Source organism: Bidens hawaiensis, unplaced genomic scaffold (assembly GCF_021521415.1).
Source record: "Bidens hawaiensis isolate Kalapana, Puna unplaced genomic scaffold, B.hawaiensis_p1.1 tig00050034_1, whole genome shotgun sequence".
NCBI classification, from domain to species: domain Eukaryota; kingdom Viridiplantae; phylum Streptophyta; class Magnoliopsida; order Asterales; family Asteraceae; genus Bidens; species Bidens hawaiensis.
Genome location: NW_027506139.1, coordinates 92708 through 120540, shown reverse-complemented (window position 1 = coordinate 120540; position 27833 = coordinate 92708). Strand labels below are relative to the sequence as shown.

The window sequence follows — 27833 nt, the reverse complement described above, 5'->3', positions numbered from 1 at the left end:
GATATAATAATTTTGGCGTTTCTAAGAATTAATCAACATACACACGTGTATATAACTCACCTTCCATCCATGCTAACCATGACAACTGAAATCTTTTGGTGGCCAAATGAAACTATGTATTGCAAACCTTTAAGCAAACGAAATTGAGCCACTGACTATTCTAACCTGAAGTAGGATTCCTGAAAACAATTCAAGTTTATAAATTTTAAAGGATTTTGTGTTATGTTGCAGCTAGGCATAAAATAATATGATTCCTTAGCCAATCTCGTAGTAGCTTTCTCGGTTTATACCAATTAATATTCACCGTACACACATGAATAAAACATTTCAAATTACAGATCAACTATTATTTTTTATATGATTTTAATTTGTACACTTATAAATCTATGATTATGTTGATTCAATAGACTTTTAAGGAATAAACATTTGAACATCAATCTCTAGAGGAAAGTGAGAGACATATATGGATTGAAACCTTCGGATTCATTAGGTTTAGCAAACATCTTGTATCGAATCTCCGGTTAGATGGCAACAATCGAGAGATTGAACCTTCAGACTCACTCTCGATCGCTGCTTGGAGATGGAGAGATTGACTGATAGGAATGGAAGAAGAAGGACCAAGCACTCAGGAAAAAAGGCGTGTGGAGGTCAAATGAGTACACGTATGACAAAACGTGTATACATCGTGCCGATATAGATGGCATGCCAGGGATGCTTTACGTGATTGTAACATACGTTTAAAAATAGCTAGCGGTAGAACAGTAGTGAAATGTCAGTGTGACCCAACTTCCAAATTAATATATATATATATATATAATTATGCTAGAACCTTTTAACTATTTTTTTTTGTCATAGTTTCCCTCTTATGAAGCTTGAACCCCGGTTTTTGTTTGATAACACTAACACATTTACTATCATGGGCGCGGCTACTAGAACTTTGACTTTTAGAAATACGTTATTCATTTACTGTGTTTAAAGCTATTTATATATGAAGAAACACTAACCGGACCCCGGACAGATTACTGGTAACCTGGGGGTTGGATAGCTGTTTCCCACGAGGGGTTAGACCCTTGGAAGATGGTTCTTCTGATAACCTGCAAAACAGACACCGTGAGCTCGTCACTGAGAAGGGGGGGGGGGGTTCCTCCTTGTGACCACCCTCCGGCGTGAGAATCAGACTAGATTGCTCTTTAAATATAAAAGTATATTAAGAGATTGCTAGAGCAGATATCAGGTATATTATGATGATATAAGATAATGTAATGTTGTTGAGATGATCATACCATTTGGGGTATTTATAGCCGAAGGTAGGTTTCCAAGGAGGTATGGCCGGCTGCTACAGTGTTCCTGTTCATCAACAGTAGCCTACGCACGTGCCCTGCTGGTAGTTGGTGGGTAGGCAGCGGCTGATAGTGACCAGGCCTGCTGTGTACTATTCCCTTTCCACCAACTGCCGGCTATGCACGTGGTATGACAGTAGTTGGTGAGTAGGCAGCGGCTAATAGTGATACAGTACAGGAGCATGCTGCTCGCCATACTGTATCAGTGAGCTGTCGTATCTCTGATCAGATCTTTCGCCCATACCTCGTCAGGTACAGTAAAAGATCCTTCAGTATACGGACTGGCTTATTTGGGCGGGAGTATTCCCCCTCCCGCCTCTGTGCGGGATTGCTCCCGGCTTGGCTCATTCCTTCAGGTGACACTGAATGATCGAGAGCTAAGTGCCTTGTGCGTGTAGCCATGCTGCGCGGGTGGCCTTCCCTAATGGCTTGTATCCGAGGCTGCGGGGACAGGCGGAGTCCTTCACCATTGGGATGCATTTCCTGCGGGACCAGCTTGCGTACTGCGCGTAAGGACGTCACGTCTCTGAGCATGGTTGGTTCTGCGGATCCAGTTGGTCTCTGCGCAGACTTCCCTGTTTAAGGTGAGTCTTGCGGGTCCAACTGGGCTCTGCTGGGACCTACCTCTTCAAGTCCCCCCAGTCCAATGTTCTTCTCATGAGTGTTTAATAAAGTGAGGTGAACTTTTGGACTTGAGCAAAGGGTTTTGAAAAGGGTTTTGTAAGGTTTTCCATGGGGATTCTTTCCGCGGAAGTCCTTGTCACTTGCAGAAATGCCCGAGTTTCCTGCTTGGTCTTTGGGTATGATGCGGGTAGGTCTGTAACCTCCTCGCAAGTCAGGAGCATTGAGTCCCAGTTGTATGGATTTTCCATGAGGTTTTGGTAGTTTTGAACATAGTGATCAATTATGTTAAGACCACCAATTCCATCCTGGAGCTTCAAACAACGTAGTTCTCGACGTTCCCGCTATGCGGGGATGTTATTTCCGTATCCGCAAGCATTGCCCAGAAGATCCTTCTTGGTTTCAATTCCCAGCGGAGCGCTAGGTATGTGAAGGGTTTTGCCTTGACACTGTACCTGCGCTCGTCTTACGGTTACTTTACTTCCAAGGTATTCCTGGCGTCAATTCCCTGCGGGTGCTAGGTATGTGAAGGGTTTTGCCTGAACACTGTACCCGCAGCCGTCTTATAGTTACTTGGTTGCCGAGGTACTTGGCTTCAATTCTCTGCGGGTGCTCGGTATGTGAAGGGTTTTGCCTTTACACTATACCCGCATCCGTCTTACGGTTACTTGTTTGCCAAGGTTTATTTGGCTTCAATTCCCTGCGGGTGCTAGGTATGTGAAGGGTTTTGCCTTTACACTGTACCCGCATCCGTCTTACGGTTACTTGTTTGCCAAGGTTTATTTGGCTTCAATTCCCTGCGGGTGCTAGGTATGTGAAGGGTTTTGCCTTTACACGGTACCCGCATCCGTCTTACGGTTACTTGTTTGCCAAGGGGTAAAGGGGTATTTTCCCGCTTACTTTTTAATATTTTCGAATTTTGAATTTTGAAATTCGAAAAGTTGGTGAAAAGATCAGAACAGTCCAAACCTCTGAAACGTCGTGCGACGGTTTCTTCTGACTGTGTCAGGACGTGCAGGAAGTTATGGTGACGTGACAGAACATGGTCATTCCAGTCGCTTTTTCAGGCGCGTGGGCGCGATTTTTCGGGCGCGTGGCCGCGAAATTACTGGCACACGTCCTTTCAACAGCTGTTGCCAGCTTGCTTTTTGCCACGTGTCATAGTTTCATTGCACATTCGATTTCTCTCTCCTCCGCATTAAATTCACCGCATTAATTGCGATTACTATATAAAGGGGGAGAGGGTTATTTGCAATTCACACTTTTCACTTCTTCTCTTCATCTTTAAGGCGATTTCCGGCGAATACTCCTTTATTCAATCGAGCATTCTCTCGAAATCGTTCTCTTCTTTCTCTGCAAGATGTCTTCTCGTGATGCTGAAGCTATAGCTGACGACAGGGGTACTGCTGGCGAGTGCCAGTGTGCTCTGCCCGGCGATCAGTACCGGTATGTTGTCAGGAAGTTCATGCTCGATCATCTCGAGCCTGAGTTTCCTGAATCCCACCAGACCGTGTATGATGCCCCCAGAGGCAAGATCGGGGTTTATGCTGCATTTTTTGTCTATGGGAATCTTAGATTCCCGTTGACAAAATTTGTTTACCGTGTCCTTGAGAGGCACGGTGTTCATTTGACCGAGCTGCACCCCATGGCGATCGCCAAGATTCGCCATTTTGAGTGGGTGTGCCGGATTTTGGGCATCGAGCCCCATGTGGACCGCCTGATGACCTTCTATACCTGGAGGTGCATCCAGGGGTGGTACACCTTGACGACCCGTATTAAGGGTCTGAAGATTTGTGACACCGAGCGCAGTCTTCGCGCGTGGAAGCAGGAATTCTTCTACATTTCCGCCCGCGCCATCCCCCTTGCCATGAAGTTTAAAAATGGCCAGGCGATACCGAGCCTTCACGCCCCCAACTACCAGGAGGCGGAATGGTTTTCGAAGATATCCCGGATCCAATCTCCGGTTTACCGGTTTGCGGAGTCCGGGATGGTCATGTTAGGGATGAGCCGGGTGTGGAAGGATGCGTCTCAGGTTCCCATCCTTCTCGAATACGGTTTGAACTCTATTCCCTATGGTACGTCTTGTCTTTCTTTTTGATACAAGTTTGTCTTCTAACTGTTTCTTTTCTTTCAGAGGGAAATAATTTGGAGTCGCTTCTGTTCCCGCGGGAAACCGACGGTCCCGCGCGGATGGGTACTCGTGCTCTGGACGAGGGCGAGTTGCCCATCCTGGAGCAAACGGCGGATCGTTTTGTGGAGGTCTATCCGCTGGGCCACGAGATCCTGAGCCACCGGCGGCCAGGTAAGGCGATATTCTTTCCTCAATCTCTCAATGCTGTACCCGCTGTTGGAATTCTTGACCTGTCTTCTTCTGAGGAATCCTCAGATGCTCCTCCATTGGTGCGGAAGAAGAAAGCTGCTGCCGGCGGGAAAGGGAAGGAGAAGGCCTCCACGGCTGGTCCGGTGGTTCTATCTGACTCGGAGTCAGATAGTGAAGAGGTGGCGGGGAAGCCCGGTGGTGAGAAGACCACTGTTCCGGAGGCTACGACCGTTACCTCCGGAGAACCAACGAAGACGACGGTGACCGGTACCAAGAGGCCGGCTCCATCGGGTTCCTCCCCGCCCGTCCGTACGTTCAGGGTCAAGAAAACCCGTAAGTACAATCATAATGTCTTTGCAGATTTATTACTTCTTAAATTTATCTAACACTTCCTTCTTTGTGCAGGCGTGGATGTTGACGCATTCCGGGGTGAAGCGCAGGGGAGTACCTCCCCGCCAATGACGGTAGGCTCGGTCAGCCTTCCTGAGGCGTCGACCCAGGCGCCTGCGCCTGCATCCGCTGGTCCAGTTGCTCGTTCCTTTGAGCCAACTGTTCCGGCCGAGATGACGTCACCGCCGGCCGTGAGTGCGATTTTTACAGCATCCTTCACGGAGCCGGCGGTTACTGCTGCTGCTGAGGAGGCGGCGACCGCGGCGGCGACCACAACGGCGACCACGGCGGCTGCCACCATGCCCGCGCCACCGGCACCTACGGCCGGACCATCAGGTACACGCAGGGCTTCCCGCCGATCTTTGCCTCCTTCCCGTCTGCCTGACCTGTTGGATGGATTTCCTTTAGGTTCAGGTGATGGGTTTGGCGGCTATCGGCCTGTCATTGACCCTACAGGTGCGTAGGGTTCCTTTCTTTTTCCCTTATGTTTTTTATCATCTTTTCCTTACTGCCTTTGTTTCTTTTGCAGTGTCGGATTCCAATGAAGTGTATGTTCCGCGATGGAACATACGCCGAGGAACAACCCTTCGTACCCCTGTGGAGTGCGTGGACTGGGCTCGCCACGCTGCTCCTCATGGTGCGTTGGGGGAAGCCATGGCTAGCTACCAGGAGGGTAGGCTAACCAATGAGCTTCGGGTTCTCCAAGCCCGGATGCAGCCGCGCGTCGAGCTGCTTTGTCGTGAAAACGACAAGTTGAAAGCAGCTCGCGCCAAGGACGTATCTGAGGCGCGTGCTCTTCGGGAGGAGAACCAACAGCTGGCGGTAGCTGCCGCCGACAAGGAGAAGGCCTTCAAGGCCCTCGAGGTTGAAGTTCAGGCGCGACTCGAGGCCCGCTCCAAGGCTGCCCAAGCTGTGAATGAACAGCTTCGGCTGGCCAGGGAGACTGCGCGAAACGCAACCGAGAGGGCTGCCAAGGCTGAAGCCGTTGCTGAGCCTTTGCGTGTGGAGAATGAGGAGCTCAAGGCCAAATTAGAGGCTCTCCAACGCGCTCATGATGCCTTGGCAATGGAAGATGCCAAGAAACTCCAGGAAATCCTGGACCAGAGGGGGGTGCTTGACCACACCGAGCGGAAACTTAAGGGCGTCGAGGAGGCTGCCGCAAAGGAAGTTTTACTTGCCAACCTTAACAAGAGCGAAGCCGAACGCGCCCATAACGAAGCGCAAGCTGCCCTCCAATGGCTTCTTCGAGAAGCGTTGCCTCAGGTATGTTTAGCTTTATCTTCTCGCTTTTCTTTTGTAAGAAAAAGTTCTAATACTTGTATTTTTTCTTTGTAGGTTGTGCGTCGGGTCTTTTCAGAGACCTCTTACGATGATGCTATGACCGCAGCCCTCAACGCTTCTCATGAGGATGGGGAAAAGGCCGGCTTCCTGCTTGGTCTAGGGTTTGTTGAGAAAGGCGTCCCGCCTTCCAACTTCCCCTTGTTCAATGTGGATACCGAAGCCATTTATGACCAAGCATTGAACCAATACGCCGCCTTCCCGCATCCAGTGGTGGAAAAGGTGGACGAAGTAGCTGCTGCTGATGATGGGTTAGCTGTCCTCAAAGCGTTCCTCGAACCACCCCGTTCTTCTGACGGAGCGGGTCCAAGTGGAAGCGGCCCTGAAGCTTGATCCTGAAGATCCCTTCCCATTGCTAAGATAGACTTGTATAGTTTTATTCTTTTAGGCGGGTAGTTACCCGGCCATTCTTGTAATATATTATTGAAATATTAATCTTTTTGCGTATAAGATTGTTATTTCCTTCTTTGGGTTCCTTGCTTTATAAACTTATGACTTGCATACTTAGTTTAAATTAGCAATTTTCCAAGTGTTTAGAATAAGAACCTTTGAACGTGGTTGATAATGGGTTAAAGTTTCGCTTCCTCCTTCGTGATTGTGCGGGTATAACCGTCACTTGCACTTGGTAGGATGGCTAAACTTTAACTTTTATCTGACCTGCGTGTAGGTTTTCCTTTTCGAAATTTCTAAGGCATTAAGATAAGTTAACCTTTGAACGTGGTTGATAACAGGAAGTCTTGCTTCCTCTTTCGTGATTGTGCGGGTAGAACCGTCACTTGCACTTAGTAGGATGGCAAAACTTTACCCTTATCTGACCTGCGTGTAGGTTTTTCTCACCTTTTGAGGATAAGTTAACCTTTGAACGTGGTTGATAACAGGAAGTCTTGCTTCCTCTTTCGTGATTGTGCGGGTAGAACCGTCACTTGCACTTAGTAGGATGACAAAACTTTACCCATATCTGACCTGCGTGTAGGTTTTCCTCATCCTATGAGGATAAGTTAACCTTTGAACGTGGTTGATAATAGGTGTGAAGTTTTGCTTCCTCTTTCGTGATTGTGCGGGTAGAACCGTCACTTGCACTTAGTAGGATGGCAAAACTTTACCCTTATCTGACCTGCGTGTAGGTTTTCCTTATCCTTTTTAAGAATTTTGTTTTGAACCGTTCGACGCGCAGTTGTCGATAGGTTAGTGTTCGGTTTCCTTTCATGATTCATGCGGATAGACTGGCACTTTCATTTAATAGGATAATTGAACTCTTCCCCTTCAACCGGCCTGCGTGAAGGTTTGTCAAGTTATTGGGTTCGTGCGGGTAGGACCGTCTTCCCACGCAACGACTTCACGTAATGTGAACGCCGTCGCCAGTGTTGCATAGTTTAACCGTTCGACGCGCGGTTGTTGATAGGTTATTATTCAGTTTCCTTTAATGATTCATGCGGATAGACCGGCACTTTCATTTAATGGAAGAATTGAACTTTTCCTTCAACTGACCTGCGTGAAGGTTTGTCACGTTTTTTGGGTTCGTGCGGGTAGGACCGCCTTCCCATGCAATGACCTCACGTAATTATGCGGTGAAAACCGGCATATTAGTGTTCAGAAAAGTATAAATGTAAAATCATCAGCTTCGATGTTCTTAAAGAGAATCATTTCCATTAGAAGTGGCTCTTGGCCTTTTCTTTACAAGTTGGAATTGATTTACATGCAGATACGCACCTGGTTCGGGATCTCGTTGGGATGGGAGTGCCATCGAGCCGATACGCACCTGGTTCGGGATCTCGTTCTTTACGCAGCATGTAGTCTCGATTTTGAAGCTGGAATTGATTCGTGTCTTCCCCAGCTGAGGTTCTATACGCACCCGCCTGCTCAGCCTTTATTGTGCCACGAGGTGCGCGAGCGTCCCATCTCTGACAAATGCTTCGACCATGTCCTTTACGTCTATGCATTCTTCAGTGTTGTGGCCTTTTGTCTTGTGGAAGTCACAGTATTTGCTCCGATCAGCATCGTGACGATGTCGGATTATTGGAGGCTTTGGCCATGGGAGCTCTTCAGTGGCGAATATCTCAGTGACGTTTTTGGTGAGTGGCGTCCATCTGGAGTTCCGGTGCGACCGTACATTATCCCTTCCGCCCACTCGATGTTGCAAGCCGGATGAGGTGTCAAAGTTTACCCTTGACTGCCAAATGCATAGCTTTCGCTTTTTATTTAGTCTGGCGGTGAGGACGTTGTCTTCTCTCGTCTTCTGAGTGTAGAGGTTTGTGCTCTGTGGGAGATCTCTACCCAGTTGCTTCTCTGTTTCCGCATAGCGTTTTGCTGCTGTCATGATGCCATCCCATGTGGATGGCATGCCATCTTTACCCGTTAGGGTGCGGATGAGCTCTGGGTCATGTGCGCCCTGGATGAAGGCAGCGCGAACAAGATCTTCGCTGATATTGCCCAAACTTAGCTTCTTTGAGTTGAAGCGAGTGATGAAGTTTGGCAGAGATTCATCTTCCTCTCGTATGCATTTGAGGATTGTCCATTGCTCCTCGGTATACTTCCGTTGCTGGCTGAAGTGTTGGCTAAACTTCTGTTGTAAGTCTGCCCAGTCGTAGATGTGGTTGACCGGTAGACGATCAAACCAAGCTCTAGCAGCCCCGACAAGCGTCATTTGGAACATGTAGCACCACGTGGGTTCCGTCCAATTGCTGACGGTTGCCCCTGCTATGAACCTGTTCAAATGATCGTCTGGATCAGATAAACCGTCATATGTGCCTATGTTAGGCATTTGTTTGGCACTCTTTGGGGCGATTGCTTCCGCAATGTCCCTTGCAAACTTGGACATTCCTGCATTTGCAACGTTTGGTCTGAACGTTTTGGAGAAGTCTCGTGGACTTCCACCTGTGCTTTTTGGTTTGAAGGCTTGTCCAAAATGCCTTTTCGGTTGGGATTCCGTTTCCTTACACTTCACTTTTGCCCTATGGCGAGGGTTCGCGTCGGAGTCGGATTCCTCCGAGTCATCCTCCCAGTACTCGAATTCGTCGGCCTGTTGCACGGAACGCAAGCGTTCGTCCAACTCAGCCTGGAATTCCTTTTGTCGTGCCTCCGCCCATGCCTTAACTTCATCGAGAGTCTGGCGGGGGAGTCTTCGTTTCTCAAACTGGGTATCGGTGGATCCTAGTAGGCGATCATTTACTGCACTTGCCCCAGCTTTGGTAAGTGGGGTAGTGTTCGTAAAATTTACTTCACTTGCCCCGGCTTCGGTAGCCGGGGTAGTGTTCGTAAAAACTGTGTTGCCGGTATTCCCCCTAGTAGCTGGGGTTGTGGTTACCGGAATTTCTCTAACCATCTTTGTAGAAGTTTGAAAAAACTGGAGAAAAATAAAGTTCTAGCTTTATGCACGGATGGCGCCAATGAAGAAACACTAACCGGACCCCGGACAGATTACTGGTAACCTGGGGGTTGGATAGCTGTTTCCCACGAGGGGTTAGACCCTTGGAAGATGGTTCTTCTGATAACCTGCAAAACAGACACCGTGAGCTCGTCACTGAGAAGGGGGGGGGGGGGGTTCCTCCTTGTGACCTCCCTCCGGCGTGAGAATCAGACTAGATTGCTCTTTAAATATAAAAGTATATTAAGAGATTGCTAGAGCAGATATCAGGTATATTATGATGATATAAGATAATGTAATGTTGTTGAGATGATCATACCATTTGGGGTATTTATAGCCGAAGGTAGGTTTCCAAGGAGGTATGGCCGGCTGCTACAGTGTTCCTGTTCATCAACAGTAGCCTACGCACGTGCCCTGCTGGTAGTTGGTGGGTAGGCAGCGGCTGATAGTGACCAGGCCTGCTGTGTACTATTCCCTTTCCACCAACTGCCGGCTATGCACGTGGTATGACAGTAGTTGGTGAGTAGGCAGCGGCTAATAGTGATACAGTACAGGAGCATGCTGCTCGCCATACTGTATCAGTGAGCTGTCGTATCTCTGATCAGATCTTTCGCCCATACCTCGTCAGGTACAGTAAAAGATCCTTCAGTATACGGACTGGCTTATTTGGGCGGGAGTATTCCCCCTCCCGCCTCTGTGCGGGATTGCTCCCGGCTTGGCTCATTCCTTCAGGTGACACTGAATGATCGAGAGCTAAGTGCCTTGTGCGTGTAGCCATGCTGCGCGGGTGGCCTTCCCTAATGGCTTGTATCCGAGGCTGCGGGGACAGGCGGAGTCCTTCACCATTGGGATGCATTTCCTGCGGGACCAGCTTGCGTACTGCGCGTAAGGACGTCACGTCTCTGAGCATGGTTGGTTCTGCGGATCCAGTTGGTCTCTGCGCAGACTTCCCTGTTTAAGGTGAGTCTTGCGGGTCCAACTGGGCTCTGCTGGGACCTACCTCTTCAATATACTTCAAATTATTAAAACACTTTTTTAAATATTGTTAAAAGTATTAAAACTTATTTATAAAAAAATAAAATAAAAATCTTAATGTTTTAAAATATTCAAAACCTTATTTAAAGGGTTTCTTCCAAGGGTGGTCCTGAATTCGAATAGCTAGCCTATCAAAAATAAACGGTTAAAATTTTATCACACAACTAAAACTCAAATATTAATAATTTATATGTCTAATTGCACAACAATTGTCTAATTACTAGGCTGCGCCTAGTAAAGTCAAAGGTGTACACAATAACCCTACACGTGTCACCATTAACCTCCACGTGTCAACCCACAACCACCACCAGCTTTGCATGCACCGTATGATCATCTACACATCCATAATATCCATTCAATGATATTCAAAACCACACTCAAAAGTATATGCAACTAACTATAAACAATGGTGTTGAGGAGGTGGTTATCTGAAGGGTACAAGAAGGTGGTGAACCCAAAACACAAGCGGTTCGGAATACTGGACCAGCATCCAGTGGCTCAGGACCATGCTCAAGCGGCTGTTGAGTCACACCAAACCCTAAAAGATAATATTAAAGCTCTTAAGAAAGAGTTTAAGATATATAGATGGAACCCTGATGTTCCATCTCAAAAACCCTTGCTTAAATCTTACTTTATTGATCTTACCACTTGTGGACCCATGGTACATATTATTCATAATTTTTAAATTGAAACGAGTTATACGTCATATTAAATGGGTGTTCGGATAGAGGTCGGATAACCATAAAAAGTTTTTCAAAAGTTGAGGTTTTTTATGTCCTTAATAATGTCCAAAATGGTCGTCCGTGTTATTACAGACGAGAGGGTATCATAGTTTGACCACCCATGGTTAGAACGGTCTTCCAGGTATTATACCCTGATATTGTTCAAACGGCCATCTAGATAGTGGCTGTTTGATCAAAATATTTCGTTTCTATGGTAAAAAACGGTCTTTATGGTCAGAATAGTCGTCCATGAGAGTAAATTTAAAAGACAGTAAATTTAAAAGTTTTTTTTCTAAAAAAATTTCATAGTTTGACCACCCATGGTCAGAACGACCTTCTAGCCTAGATACTGTTCAAACGACCGTCCAGATAATGGTGCGATGGCCGTTTGACCAAAATATTTCAAAATACGATGCTTTTATGGTCAAAAACTGTTTTTTATGGTCAGAACAGTCGTCTAGATATTGCACGTTGTCGTTCTGACAGAAATTTAAAAGGTTTTATTACTAAAAAGCTTTCATGGTTAGACCACCAATGGTCAGAACGGCCTTCTAGGTATTGTTCCTAATACAGTTCAAACGGCCGTCCAGATAGTGGTGGAAGGCCGTTTAACCATAATATTTCATAGTACAACGTTTTTGTGTTCATGGTCAGAACGGTCGTCTGGATATTGCTTGACGCCGTTCTAACAAAAAGTTTTAAAGTTTTCTTTTTTTCAAAACGGCCATCTAGGTATACTTAGAACTGCCTATGGTCACCCTATGATCAGAACGGCCGTCTGGGTATTGTTCCCAGATATTGTACAAACGGTCCTTTTGACCAATTTGATACTTTTTTTTTTCAAACGGCGCTTAGTGTTTTGCTGACAATCGTTTGATGGTGTGAAATTAAACGAGGTGAAGGTCCATGAGTATTATTAAGTTTGTGATAATTTGTTGTAGGTTTTGGATGCACTTCAAAAAATAAAAGCAGAAGATGATTCAACATTGAGTTATAGGAGATCATGTAGAGAAGGAATATGTGGTTCTTGTGCTATGAACATTGATGGGACAAACACAGTTGCATGTTTAAAGCCGATTGATACCGACACGAGTAAGGCTACATATATCACTCCGTTGCCACATATGTATGTGATCAAAGATCTTGTTGTTGATCTCACAAGTTTTTACCAACAGTACAAGTAAGATCATTTGATCCTTTAATTTGGTTTAGTTGTTTTATTGTGTTAACACGATATGAAGCTAACACGAAACTCTTGGGTTTGGTACAAATGAGTGGGTCAGTTTGTCGAATACATGAACCGTTTAGTTATATAGGTCGGTTCGATGGTTTACTTTTTTAAGCCAATTACTTTAGTTTTTACTCTTAGATTTATTTTATTTAATAAATAATTTAAATTGGTTGGAAACTATAAAGAAATTGACACAAAATGTTATAATAGATGTAAGGTTCTACACAAACTTATATTTTTTTTAAAAACATGTGAACTTAAGGTTATATATTAAATATATGAAAAAAATGATAAATAAAAACCTTGCGAGACGAACACTCAATACAATGTTCGGGCTCATGTGTCATACACGATTTTCGGGTTCCGGTTCATGTCAAATTTTCGGGTTTGTGTCAGGCTGGACTCGCCAACCCATGAACATGACTTGTTTAACCCCTCTAAATGTTATAGGCGGTTATTAATGGTTGAAAATGATTTTTGTAGGTCGATCGAGCCATGGTTAAAGACGAAAAAACCTCCACCCGAGGGAAAAGAATACTTGCAATCACCTTCAGAAAGAAAGAAACTTGATGGTTTATATGAGTGCATATTGTGTGCGTGCTGTAGTACTTCTTGTCCGTCTTACTGGTGGAACCCGGAGGAGTTTGATGGGCCAGCAGCGTTGCTGCACGCGCATCGCTGGATCTCAGACAGGTAATAACCTCGTAAGATGTCTATTTTGGTATATGTTGAAATTCTATATTATTTTGTATCATTTTTTATTTTTAAAGAGATTTGTGTCGAAGATGTCTATTTTGGTAATTTTTCGTATTTTATTGGTCTCATTTGTTGCTTGATTTTCTACACGGATGGTTGACAGCCGGGATGATTACACGGAGGAGAGGTTGCGGGCACTTACCGAGAACGACAGACGTTTGTACCGATGTAGAACAATCAAGAATTGTACGGCCACGTGTCCCAAAAGCTTAAATCCCGCGCGTGCCATTCGTCAAATGGAGGCTATGAAGTCCAGGAATCCAATTTCCACTCGTATAGCGAATACAGTATGATACTGTAAAACAAAGGTCGGCTTTAAGTTGTTTTGATGCAACAAGTGCGTGTTTGATTTGTGTTATAGTAGTTGTATAAACGAAGTTAGAATCCTAAGTGACCATGCTTGTTTAGCTTATAATCGCTTCGATATAATATTTGTTGCTTGATATTAGCGTTGAACCGTTATATATACATAGTTTAAATTTAGGATTGAGTTTGGAAAATGTATACATAGTTTAAATTTGGGATTGAGTTTGAAAAATGCTTATTGTATTTTTAAAAAGTCAATAAATAAAATGTATTTGGCAATCACAAAAATCTTTCTTATTTTAATTTTTTGAAATTGTTAAAAAACAGTTTTCCAAAAGCCCAAATTCTTGCTTTTCAAAATGGCTTTTTGAAAAAGAAAATAAGTAAATAAGCATTTTTCAAACACAATCTTAAACACGAAGCTTTCAACCGAAGGCTCACCTAGGCCATTCAAAATAAGAACATCCAGGGCCGTTTTTGAGAATGCGTTGGCTCATTCACAATGCGAACATTCATACCGTTTTTGAGAACGCGTTGGCTCATTCACAATGCGAACATTCAGGGTCATTCTTGAGAATGCGTCAGCTCTCATTCACCTTGTGCGAGTATATAAATTTTTTTTATATATATACATAAAATAGTAAAGAAGTTAATCCAAAATTTTAAATACTTTTATAAACAGATAAATCCTAAATACCTAATTAAATAATTCCAACTTTTAGTCTTTCAAAGGACAATTATAAAAGGAATTTATTTGGGTTTAGAGCAGCAGGATTTTTTTTGTAGTGGGCTTTTGTATGAGCAATGGGCTTTAAACTGTGCCTATTAAAATATACATATGAAGTTAAAAAAAACTTATGGGCCCCTATATTTAATGGGCCTTGTGCAGGTGCACACACTACACACAACATCCCGTTCCCAGGAAATTCAATTGCGCTCATATTTCATTGTAGGAATTGGGTTTTACTCCACGGGAAATGGAACAAAAAGCTACGGAATTGACCTATTTCTTGCGTGAACCAGTAGCGACAACCATATTTTTGATTGGTACTGCAGAGGCCCTTTGGTTGGGTATTTGGGGCTTCTTTGACGACCGTGAAGTCACCGGATGAATTGCTTCCTATAAACATGTCTAGTCAGCTTTTCATTAAAAATGTTTTATTATAATATCAACGCTTCCACTTAACTACGTGCGATGCTTTAAGAGACGACACAACCTTAGACAAACTAAAAATTGTTCGTAATTTATGGTGCACCTTGTGTCACTCCTTCACAACCTTAGACACACTAAAAACTGTTCATAATTCGTGGTGCAACTTGTGCCACACCTTCTTAGAGTTTAAGGTACCACGTTATTCCTATAAACATGTCTAATCAGCCGCTACTAAAAAGCATTTTAAATATACCTGTGGGGCCCTCCACGTCAATTATGTGAACTGTTTTAAGAATCGTAACACCCATAGAGAAACTAAAAACTATTAAAGCTTGCGGTCAAACTTGTGCCTCTCCTTCCAAAGAAAACAACTAACTAGGACAACATTAGAAACCTAAAGTCATTTCTTTTATTGTCCCAACAACACGACTTTGAACATCGTTATCTCATTCATCTACATCCGTTTTGAGCTAGTTTGGTTTGTTGTCAAGCTCTCACATAAGAGAATGCAAACCCAAATATAGTTGTCCATATAACTAATAAATATATAGATACATTTTTAAGTATAAAGTTAATAAAAAATCATTTCACACACCCCAAATAAATATATAGATACATTTTTAAGTATAAAGTTAATAAAAAATCATTTCACACACCCCAGGTGGCGAAGAGCCGACATCGAGGTGCCAAACCTTCCCGTCGATGTGAGCTCTTGGGGAAGATCAGCCTGTTATCCCTAGAGTAACTTTTATCCGTTGAGCGACGGCCTCGGGCCGAACGGAGATTGGCCCTCAAGTGCAAAGGCAGAAGTGACATTTTTCCAACATTTACACACACATTTTCACACACACATTTTTAACCAGGGTGGCTAGACTTAAAATTTTCGGATGATAACAGTAAATTTACACTACATATAAAAAAAATTCAGATGAAAACGCATAAATTTACACTACTGAGAAAAAAACGAAGGTGGTTGGAGCCACCTGGGCAACAATACAAGGTTCGCCCTTGATTGATACTCACTGGTTATTAAGAAAGAAACTAATAAAACAGACACTTTAGCAGGACTATATATCAAGAAGATAAAAAAAATGGATATATCATATCTTCACATTTGATATTATAAAACCAAATTCTTGTCTAGTCATCCATAAAATTTGAATTTGGCATCTAAATAAAAAACTGCTTAATTGGTTTAACAATATTTCACTACTGTGAGAAACTAAAACTGCATATCTTCAGGCCTCAAATCCCACCTTGTTCTTTGTCTCGATCGATACTTTTTCTCACTCGTCGACTCTGGATGTGGTTTTAATATCATAAAGATCGGCTTTTCAACGTCGTCTTCATCGATCCAACCATGACATGGTTTTCGCCTTTGGGGATTAACATTTTTGGGTGGTGGAAGGGTGGCATGCAAGATATGCGGTGGCAGTGGTGGTGGTGGTGGTAGTAGCAGTGGAGGTGGTGATGTAGGTGGTGGTAGTGGTGTTGGTGGAGGTGGCGATGAAGGTGGTGGAGGTGGTGGCGGTGGTGAAAGTGGTGGTAGTGGTGGAAGAACATCTTGAGTAATGGAAGAGCATATTGGAATGTCAATGAAGTCATCTTTGAGTATAATAGCTTGATCATCTTTCACTTGTTTGTTTTCATTGATGACCTTGTACATGAAAAGAGTATAACTATTAATATGTTAGGGCATATACATCCTTGTGTCAGGCCTATACGAGTCGTATAGATGGCAGACAGTGTCTGGATATAACATCCTGGTGTCTGAATATCACATGTCTTACCAAATTAATATAATTCTAATTTATTTTCCTACTATTTATTTTGGGACACTATGAGCAAAATTGAACTATGCTAAAAGCGAATGTTTTCGGAAACAGACTGGACAACAAACTGGTCGTCTTATCAGTTCACTGATCGGGCTGGATATAAGAACCATATAACACAATAAATACTATAAAAATTAAAAACTTTGTATGTATCTAAATACGAAACAAAATATGAAAATACTTTATGTTATGATGTGAATTTGCATCTTAAATAAATATAGGACTTATAAAATGTGATCTGAACAGAACTGGCATGTTCAAATGAGAAACGGTTAAATAGGCTTAATCCGAACCGTTATGTGTCTAGTTTATGGCCATACGGGCCAGTATAATCCGTTCATGAAATATGTGCTAAAACCATAAACGTATAAAAAACTAAATTCATTACCAAATTTGATGTGTCCTCGGTGGCAACTTCGTTTTGGATTTGTTGGTGTTGTTGTTCGATGGGAATAAACTCGTCCGTTAGCACAATTGCATGTTCATTGTTCACCTCTTTGTCTTCCTCGATGACCTTTTACATGAAAAAAGTAGAATATTTAATCCCAAATAAAATTTTCAAAATATGAACTGACATCGAATCGGATGCCTTCTGGTTTTACTAGTCGAATCGGATTTAAAAACCATTATGTCGTCATAAATAATATCGAAATGTGGTCCCACCATCCAGTCCAGTTGGTTCACCGGTCTGACTGGTAACCGGCCCATTTAAATGACAAACGGCCATAAAAACAACAATAGTAACAACAATAGTAACAACATAATATATTATTGAAAAATAAATTCATTACCAAATTTGATGTTTCCCCAATATCAACTTCTTCTTGTTGAATTTGAATTTGTTGGTTGTTTTGTGTGGTGTCTTCTTCTGGAAGAAGAGATTGCAAAAGCACACTATAACCATCTGCTTCAATAAACATGTACTCCCCTTCATATTCCTAAATCAAAATAGAATTATGTTAACACATGATACATAATAATAATATATCCAAAAAAATTCATTAGAGACCAGTAATTCCGTGTTAACTAATAAGATCAGGTAATATTAGGACATTACACGAACACGGCACGAAAAGTAAGGTTTTATGTTGTCATGTCTAACGACTTTAATAAATGTGTTGTCATTGGGTAGGCATGTTTAATCAAATGGCCGTGTTCGTCTAGACCTGCTTCACATGTTCAGTTAAATAAATAGTTCAGCCCGCCAACCTATTTAGTTAGCAAGTTGACCCACAAACTTGTTTAATATGTTTGTAACTTAATTACTACCTTCAGTCCATTTAACACGTTTAGATAAATGGGTTAAACCGACTAAAATTAAAAACAAAGCGTGCGAGTACAATAAATACAGTATATGCGGTAATTATGACCCATTAGTCTATAAACGAGTTGATTTGAATTTGACAAAAAGCCACGTCATCTTCTTCGAGTAAACGGTCATTTGACCGTTCGCCATTAAATAAAAATAATAATTTTTCACCCTCCCAATATGCAAATATAATCAATTTCTTTTCGTTTATACACAACCAAATTAAACAACTCTACCTATCCTTTTTAAAACCTCAAATGGCAATGGGTTGTCTTCTGGCTTATCCGATTCTAGTGGTATTTCTATCCAAAAAGTTTTTTTTATCATCCCGCCCGTTTTAACCCCAACCTAGTCTGACCTGAACCCGTTTTGACCCAAACCGACCTACCCGTTTTGCTTACATAATGTCAAGCAGTCCTTTTGGTGTTATCAAAAACAACATTCAAAAACTTGATGGAAATAGAAACAAACTAAACAGGGGATCAATCATATAAACCTAAAATCAGAATCAAGACAGCTTAAAAACACACAAAAATCTTCAAAAACCCCAAAAAAACATAACAAAAATTCAAAAAAAAAAATATATTAAAAAATTAAAACTTCAAGATTAAACCCAAAAAACATAACAAAAATTCAAAGAAAAAATATTAAATCTTTAAAAACTCAGGATTAAACCCAAAAAACATAACAAAAATTCAAGAAAAATAAAAAAGATTAAAACCTCAAGATCAAACCCAAAAAACATAACAAAAATTAAAGAAAAATAAAAAAAGATTAAACCCAAAAAACAGAGCAAAATCATACCTTAAGAAGCTGGCGCATTTTAGCAGTAACCACTTCTTTAGTGAACCCAAATGGCTTCATAGCATCAATGGCTGCATGCATCCTAGACTTACCAACCTGCAACATCAATCAAATAATCAAAAATTAAAAACCCATAAAAACCCACAAAAACCCTAGAAAAATCTTGAATAAAAATGATACCTTTGGTGGTCTTCCTCTTCCTCTGGGTGCCATTTTGTTTCAAAAAACTTAATTTCTGTGAATTAATAGCTTAAAAATGAAAAAAAATAATAATTTTGACATATGGGTATGAGTCAACACACACAATTGACAAGAAAACACACATGAACACACATAGTTAAAGAATACCAAGAAACAGAGAGAATTGGGAATGTGAAATAATATGGGGTGGCCAATAAGATGGTGTGTACGGAAGAATAATATTATTAATATTATTGTATGAGTGGGACCACTTACTCAAAATGGAAAGTTTTTATTTAATTGGAGCTTTTAATTAACTGGACTTTTCTTTTGAAAGTTGACATATAAAGTTAAAAACAAGTGTGTATTCTAAGTTACAATGAAACCAATTTTTTTTTTGTTTCTTCTTTCATGAAAGTTTTTTGATGGATTTGATGAGGTTGGGGAAAAACCGGTTAATTGAATTGATTCGAAAATCTAATTGAAGCTGAGCGTGCTTAAAACTGATTATACAGAAACCGATTTGTAATTTTTTCTATCGAAACCGGTTTCAAACTGGTTAACTAAAACTGGCAAAATCCAGTCAAGAAACCGGTTTCAACCCGAACCGAAATTGATCATAAACTGGTTTTGACTTTTGTGGACCACACCAAATCAGTATAAGGTTAGAAACCGGTTTGTGCATCTCTATTTTTAATCATGTATTTGGTCATTTGGTTTTGTTATGTAGATATAAAATTGAAAGGGAGGTTAACATGCGCTTAGCTGCGAGTTCCTCTTGTTAAGCAAGTTTATCAATTGTGCTTTGTGGCGAGCTGATTTTTGCTAAATTTAAATGAAAATGTAGACGCGGTGTAAAAGAGAATTCAAAATGCGGACCGTTAGAATTCAAATATAGAAGATCTGTTTTACAATTAATTTAAAAGGAAAAAACTCAAAATAATACGCATTAAATACCGTTATTTCAATGGACGTGGTAATTAATGGATTATCAAAAGAAAAATTGGCCGTTTTTAAGTGGGATTCGATACAAATTAAATAAACATGTTAAACATATAAATAACTAGAGTTATTACAATTCTGAACTAAAGTAATGTTATAAAATATCAAGTAGTGTAATAATAATTACTTTAGTTCAAAATTTGTAGTGTAATAATAATTATTATATTCTTAAGTCGTTTGTATTTGATCCAGACCGTATATTCTAAAGTCGTCTTCCTCTACTCCCGCAACCCCTTTGTCGTCGTTGTCCTCTACTTCTCTCCCTAGTGGCCAAACCAAACTCGTCCGACCAGTTTTCCGGCCAGTTCTTAGGTCCTCCTCACCGTCCGACGACCTCCCTCTTCTCCTCCGACTAGGTACTTCTTTTTTGCTTCTTGATGTAGCTTCTTTTTTGTTTCTTGTTAGACCTAATTTAGCTTGTTAGACCTAATTTTGCTTCTTGATACATACACAATATTGGTGTATAAGTAGATGTTAGATATTTTCAGTTTATGCACACAATATCAACTTACAAAAACAAACAGTCTTATATTTTCAGTTTGCAAAGCTTCAGGCCACATATTCAGTTGAAGACATGAAAACAGATGAAATCAAACTGTCTGCAAAAACAAACAACATCTTAGTTGTATTAAATGTTATATATATGAAACTTATATATAGTTTCTAGCTGAGGCTCTTGTTTTATATTTTGTAAAAAAAAACATTGACCGACGGATATTTAAAATAACTAATACTTAAATAAAAGCAATAGTTTACAGAGAAATCAATTTTTATCATATTAATTGATGGAGCACCATATATTGAGAGAAGGCAAAAAAAAAGAAAGATACACGTTGGTATAGAACTCAAGATCGGTTTAATATGAAAAGTTAAAAACAAATAATCCATATACATGGATCAATGAGATGATACAATTGTACATGTGTTTGATATGTTAATAAAGTATATAATTTAAGATATCATGGGTAAGCTTTGTTGGTATATACGAGTTTACATATTTTGTAATAACCAATAATTAAATAAAAACACTATTTTATAAATAAATCAAATTGTTTTGGTATCATTTTAATGGTTTGTAACAATATATTAATAAAAAGTAATAAAGAAATACACATGCTTAAATCATGATAAAACTCAAGACCGGTTTTAAAGGAAAAATAAAGAACTTATGGCCCACACCATATGAACCGATGAGATAATACTTAGAGCACCCAAAACACAGCGTGAGTATTGTCGGTGTGGTTAACATGGAGCACGAACGGACATGAGGGATTGTGGTTGCAGCGTTGTGGTGGGAGGTCCTTGGTGCTCCTGTTGTGTCTACGAACCTGAAGACGTACAGGGTGGTGGGTCCCCTCTCTCACATACACACAGACACACACACACACATATATGTGCATTATATTATATGTATACAATTATAATATATTTAATGAGGTTTGTGAAGATTTGGTGTTATGTAAGAAAACGAGAGGTTTTGAGAAATGTTTGGAATTTGATGTGGCTTTGATGTGACGGTTTGTGGAGTTTTTGCGTTGTCGATGCTCTTAACACAACAACAAACATACCAATGATAGACTATTTACAAGGAGACTTTCAAGTCCAAAACTTTAGTAAAGTATATGACAGAAACAAATAGTTTGTAAAATGAAACTAAACAATAGAAAACAAAATGAAAATAAAATAAAAACGCAATACATTAATGATCACCGTATAGGAAATAACATGGAAATAATTATAGTAAAAAAACTAAAACACGTGTACAAAGTAAAGTATCTAATTGATATTTAGACCATGTATAGTAGATAAAGTCCATCTATGAGACCGTTTTACGTCATGTGACGTTACGTGATGTGTTTTACAACAAAGCGGTGTAGTAGATGGAGTCCCTTTAAATCATTATCTAATTATTATTATTGTATTATTAAAAAAACCAAAAAAAGCAACCACCGAGCAGCTTCCACCTTATTCCATTCCAGCGCTTTGTAGGAAGCGCCCTCGACATTCAAAGTCATTCGTATTTGGGTGAGGAAAGCGTCCCACTACGCACGGTTTTTGGTGCAGTATTCCTCTTGGTGCCATTTTCTTTTCAAGAAACACACATTGGACACAAAAACACACAAAGTAAGCAAGATTACAAGACCAAGAAAAAAAGACTTGGAAATGTAAAAGGCATGGGCAGCCAATAAGATGGTTTGTACGGAACAAGAATAAGAAAAGTTGACCACTTACCCGAAATGGAATATTTGTTTTTCATTGAATTGTGCAAGTGTGCAACTAGTTCCCGGGTGATACGGAAAGGCTTACTATCCGTGTACAACCTACCTATCCATGTACGAATCCCCTAGCAATAGTGTTGCCCATATTTCAGAGCGTGCACATGAACAGGGATCAAACTTAGACATTTTCACATACGAATTCATAACTACCACTAAAGACATAAAACACTAAAATAAAATAATATTATAAATTGGTTGATTTCAAACAAATTTTTGCATTAACACGAATCTAACAAAAAATTAATGAGTTTGAGTTTAGTATAACTAGTTTCGATTCAACTACCCATACATGTATTTAGGCGTGTTGGACGTGTTCTCATGCGGACCTGTCACCTGTTTAAGCTGTAAGAATATTATGGTGTAAAATGATATATGTTATATTGTTTAGTGACTTGTTCACAAACATGGAGTACATAATAATGCATGATGAATAATAATCGAAGAGAGCAATCAAGGGGGGTTGACCTTGATCTTAAGTCTTAACCTTGATATTCACCTTGACAATTACAACTACTAAGAAAGTTACTAAACATACAAGGAGTAATAGTGGAGGGATTAATTCAAAATAGTTTTAATTATCCCTTTTCTTAATAAATTGTTTATTTGTATTTAGAGTAAATTACAAATTTTGTCATTTATGTATGTATCAAATTTCAACGCATTGCCTTTAAAATTGGTGAGATACTTAATGTTCCAAAGTGTTACGCGTTTTGTTCGTTTGCTCTAATCCAGTTAATATTTCTCGTGAAATCTGGTTGGCACATGAGGGTAGTTTTTTACTTTTACACATATATTTGAAAATACAAAATATAACATCATTATTCCCTTTCACCATCTTCACCATAGGTGGTTTGCTCCATCAATTAGGCCTAAAAGCAATCACCTGAAGCTATGATTTCGAATATCCTATCACTATTGGAATCTATGTTCCAATAATACAACTTCCTATATTCAAACCTTTGGAATCAGGCCAACTGGCCAAGTACAATCATATTGGAATCAAAGTTGGGGGAAAAACAACAACAAATCTCAAAGTTCTATATTACACAAACATGTACTATTGTCTCATATACTTTTCTACTTACATTACATACACCCACTCAAAACAAAAACAAAAATGATGTGGACATTTTTGGGCTTAGAACTATGAACTTTGCATCCTCATATATGTTTCACTAGTATTTATCTCCACATAATCGCAATGATCACTTTCAAGGCGTCATTTTACTTTTAATATTGAAGCTTAAGCGGTCAGAATGACTCTTGTATACATCATCAGAATGGAAATCGATATTGGTACTTGGTCGTCGTCCAAACCTATGTGATAAGCAAAGGCTTTGGCCCCTCATTCGTGAAACTTTAACTTCAGCAGAGAACATAGCTTTCACTGGTCTATGATCAGACAATCGTGTTTCACATCTTGTGTACATTAGTTGCTTCAATCCATCGCCCGTCCAAATAATCCTATCACACCTATATACACATAATGATTTCTTGAAGTTTCTTTCACAATGTAAATATACTTTTTTTGCATGAATTAGTGAAAATAAAGAAATTATTGATGGATAAACTTAAGGAGAAATACTACCATGCAGGAGCACGTTTCTTTTTGCCTTTGGTGCCAATATGGCTACATCCATAGTATTCATCACAATTTAGTTGGTACTTGTAAGTAGGAGCAAAATTGATTGTTCCTTCATGCCAAGCTTCCAATGATTTACCATCCATGAGTTCCATTCGAAGCTTTCGTTGTTAAAAGCGCAACATATTAGTTATTAGTTTTATATAAAAAAAAAGTAAATGATTAGAATGAAACCTTAAACAAATGATCAAAACTCGAAAGTAGTAAAAAAAACTAGTTAAGAAATAGCTAAATAAGTAATTTTATATGGGTCCATATGTAAAAGAATGTTTTTAGACTAAAGTTGCACATATAAGTAATGAAAACTCATAAACGAAAATAGCAATATACTTTTTTTAAATTAGTTACCTGGTCATTCCCAAGTAGCGCATTCCAATCTTTTGTATTTACCAGTAATCTTGTCTCCCTCTCTGATAAGGAAATCCGGTAATTTAAGTCTCCCAGCAAGATAATACGACTATATAAATAGAAGAAGTACTTGACATTAGTACAACAACATAAAGAAATAAGGAAAGTATGCATAAAACTTATCCATAAAATTGGTGATTTATCAATTCCCTACGCGTTCCATATATTATACCATATAGGATGTGAAAAGTTTTTAAAAATATAGATAAATTTAAGAGATTATGACTTTGTAGTTAAATTATAAGAATGAGAATAAAGAGTGATAAAATATGAATTCTCTTATAACGTCAAAAAAATGATACCGTACATGATATGCTTGTAAAAATAAAATCACAAGTTTCATGAGATTAACAAAAATATTATATAATAAATTTCTAGAAGAGAGAAAGTGTAAGGCAAATACAGAAATTTGAACACTTTTGAATTCGAAAACAATAACAAATTATTTAATACTACATTATATCTTTTTAAATATTGGTTCTTTCTTAAGCATGATATACTAACTAGTTACATACATTTTATAAGGCTATGTGTTATAGAGATGTCATCCATGTTATATAAGCATAATGTTGCCATCCACACTGCCCCTGCCATTTTTGAACTGGCATCATGGAGGGTAGAAGTCGGCCGATAATGGTGTTATCACTTTTTTTAATGAATTTGCACCATTTGATCATGAAACCAATTAAATAAAAATAAAATATTTTAAAATCAATATTAATATTAGCTATCTTATAACGCAAAAAAATGAGTAGCAAATGACTGACTCTTTACTTATATGAAATTTACTTATATGAAATTAATGTAACACGATAACCAGCTCTTACTACTTTTCCACTTATCGCACGCACCACGACACAGCCTAAGCAAAAGAAAAGACACCAACAAAGGAAGAAAATCCACTAATCACTACTTGGTGTGGGTATTAATATTAAATAATTTAATAATTGACCACAACATTGGCTTTTTGCCTTTTTGTCAACAACTAATCAATAATATAAAACATTTCATGTTTTTCACGAAAAGTAAAGATTCAAGTCCATTTTTGTAAGTATTATTTTCTATACATATTAAAGACATGTTTTTAGTGAGATCGAGCTAGTTTGATATATATATTTGAAGTTGAGATTTAAAATTAAGTGTTTAACAAACTATCTGACTTAGTTGGTCGTTCCTAAAAAAAAGTAAACAAATTTAAAAAACAATATCATCCGTGGTATAAAAGTTATGTTACAACGGGTTGTATTTTTAAACTAAAAATAATATAAATGTTAGAATTAAACAAACAAACAAAAAGGAAATAATAAAAAGGCACGTGCTTGTGGATTAAAGAGGCATAATCCATGTGTAATTATTAATTTTTAAACACTCTTTGTTTAAAAATATTATAATTTAAACATTCTTTGTTTTTGCCTAATAGTATAATTTTCAAATTTTTAGTTGCATCAATTATACTCATTAAAAAAAGTCATAAAATTTTTTACCTTGAGTTTGTTTTAAAACTATTAAGCTTTCCAGTTATGGTTTAATATCAATTTATCTATTTATAAATTAAACAATCATAAAAAGATGTTAACCAAATAAATATTTTTTTTAAATTAAATTACGTATTTTGTATAAAATAACAACAAATTGAAAGTTAAATAAGCAAATTATATTAATACATTTTATGTCTTTATATCACATATATATCTATGAGTAAGATACTTTTGTTTCTTCTTTTGTAATTTCTTCAATGAATAATCATAAAGAAATGAGTAAGATATTTTTAATTTATGTTATTCATATTTTTTAGTTTATTAATGGAAAATCATTTTGATTAAATTAATCCCACAACTTGGTTTAAAGTATAGTAGCAAATTAATATGATTGGGCAATAGTAAAATAAATGAAAGAATATATAACCAAAGACAGCTTAATTATTAGCGTTGCAAAACGTTGTATTTTATTTTGTTTTGTTTTTTTATATATATTTTTTTTTGTAAAAACAAACCATCATTTTCCATTAAACGTCAAAGAAAAAGTTATTTTTGTTATTGTTATTGGTGATCAATTATTTATAACAAAAACAAACACATATACGATAATTTGAAATGTTAGTAGCTACTTAATTCAAAACGTACTCATGGTCTAAAATCCTTTTGGGCAGGTCGAGTGACGGTCCCATGGTGGTCGGAAAACATGTTCGCAATAAAATCTCAGCGGCATTGGCGTTTCTAAGTCTCTCGTCTCCTTCTCTCCCTCCTGATGCTAGATGACAACATACGAAACAAAAACTTGTCTTGTAAAACTGGAACCGAACTGAAACCGAGCCCTATGATTATACAACAAGTATAAGAGATAATACAAGATAATAAAGGTAGGTTACATGAACTACAAATGTTAATAAACAAGGCCGACCCAACCCTTTGAAGGCGCAAAACGAAATGAGGATTTGATGCCTTTTTTCGAATTTTATTGTTACAAAATTACCGGTAATATGTTTGTATTTTCAAATAATTTAAGAGTAAGTTTAATCATTTAGTATGTTTGTTGTCTAGCATTGACCTAATTTTCATCATTTTATATGTTTTTTGTTTAACTTTAGTTTAAATTGGAGGCCTAAAGTCTTAGCTTGATTTTACTCCCGCTAGAGACGGCCTAGTTAATAAATCACTCTCTAACTATAATATACCTTATTGCCAAGGCACCCCATGATGCCACAACCCACACAAGAGACACTAGGATTTCGGAAGAATGGATGAAGATCGCTACGAACCCACACCGATATCATTATTCCAACCATTTGTTTGCTGATCAGACACCGAAACTCGGGTCGGATCATGCTAGTCTCAACATCTGATTTCTTTCCTTCCAACACATGCTGTTGCTTCTTGCTCAAGCTATTGCTTTTGTAGTATTGGCTGTGTGAGTTCTTGTTTAAAGCTTTTCTAATCAAAGAGTTCCATTTCAATGCTATTTTCTTCTTGTCTGGCCCCAAAACATTCGAGGCTTTTAGAGGAACCACTTCTTGAAACCTTAAAAACATGCATGAAGTGTGCAATCAGATATTAATGTAACTAATAGTAGTCGTGAGTTACTAAGAGCATCGGCTAATTTGTGGGGGGGGGGGAGTAAGTGTTTTTGAAAAAAGTTTGAAATCTGATGTGACATGTTGAAATAGAGGTTTGTGTCGTACGACGTTGGAAATGCTCTAAGAGATGACATACCCAAGTACATAGATTTCACATGTAGTGTTGCATGTATCTAACAACTCATCTATATTTATATCGTCGGTAGGCACAACACCGCCAACGTTCCATGTACTTACGAAGACCCTTCATATTTTAAAAAACACAAACTTAATTAGATAAAAAATTCTCAATCAAATTAAAGTACACTAAAACACAAAAGAAAGGTTTGATGCATGCATATATATAGTTAAATATTTTATGTTTACAAGCATATCATACTTGAACTTCTGTGTATCATGGTGATCAGTCAAGACAATCTTAGGACTCAAGACGGGTTCGAGATCCAACATAGGAAGATCAACAAAGGAACATTTGTTTCCGGGAAAGTCCGCAACAAAGTTGTTAGATCCTAATGTTTTCCTTAGCAGCTTACTAGCCACCAATCTTGGCCACATCACCTTAAAGACAACATAAGATAGTCAGCTTGCTTTTGTATATGCATTTGCATGTTACATACCTTCTTGTAAGACATTATGTATTATTGATAAACTATTTATAGAAACATAATCAAGATAAATATAATGGATTATTATCAAATCATATATTCTAGTTAGACCAAGTGTTG

At 39.0% G+C, this 27833-nt stretch overlaps 2 protein-coding genes across 2 annotated transcripts; one reads left to right on the top strand and one right to left on the bottom strand.

Annotated features, from left to right (window-relative positions):
* The first annotated feature begins 10786 nt into the window (after positions 1 to 10786).
* Positions 10787 to 13529, top strand: LOC143616854 (succinate dehydrogenase [ubiquinone] iron-sulfur subunit 3, mitochondrial-like). Its single transcript, XM_077089562.1, has 4 exons — positions 10787 to 11069; positions 12072 to 12310; positions 12845 to 13054; positions 13221 to 13529. Exons 1-4 carry the CDS (start codon positions 10815 to 10817, stop codon positions 13408 to 13410), a joined length of 894 nt encoding a protein of 297 aa, XP_076945677.1. The 5' UTR covers positions 10787 to 10814; the 3' UTR covers positions 13411 to 13529.
* Positions 13530 to 23187: 9658 nt separating this feature from the next.
* LOC143616857 (type IV inositol polyphosphate 5-phosphatase 9-like) lies at positions 23188 to 27833 on the bottom strand. The gene is made up of 7 exons (XM_077089564.1): positions 27488 to 27833; positions 27245 to 27352; positions 26710 to 27052; positions 26159 to 26349; positions 23976 to 24084; positions 23574 to 23728; positions 23188 to 23458 (listed from the first exon to the last, which is right to left on the bottom strand). Exons 1-7 carry the CDS (start codon positions 27661 to 27663, stop codon positions 23197 to 23199), a joined length of 1344 nt encoding a protein of 447 aa, XP_076945679.1. The 5' UTR covers positions 27664 to 27833; the 3' UTR covers positions 23188 to 23196.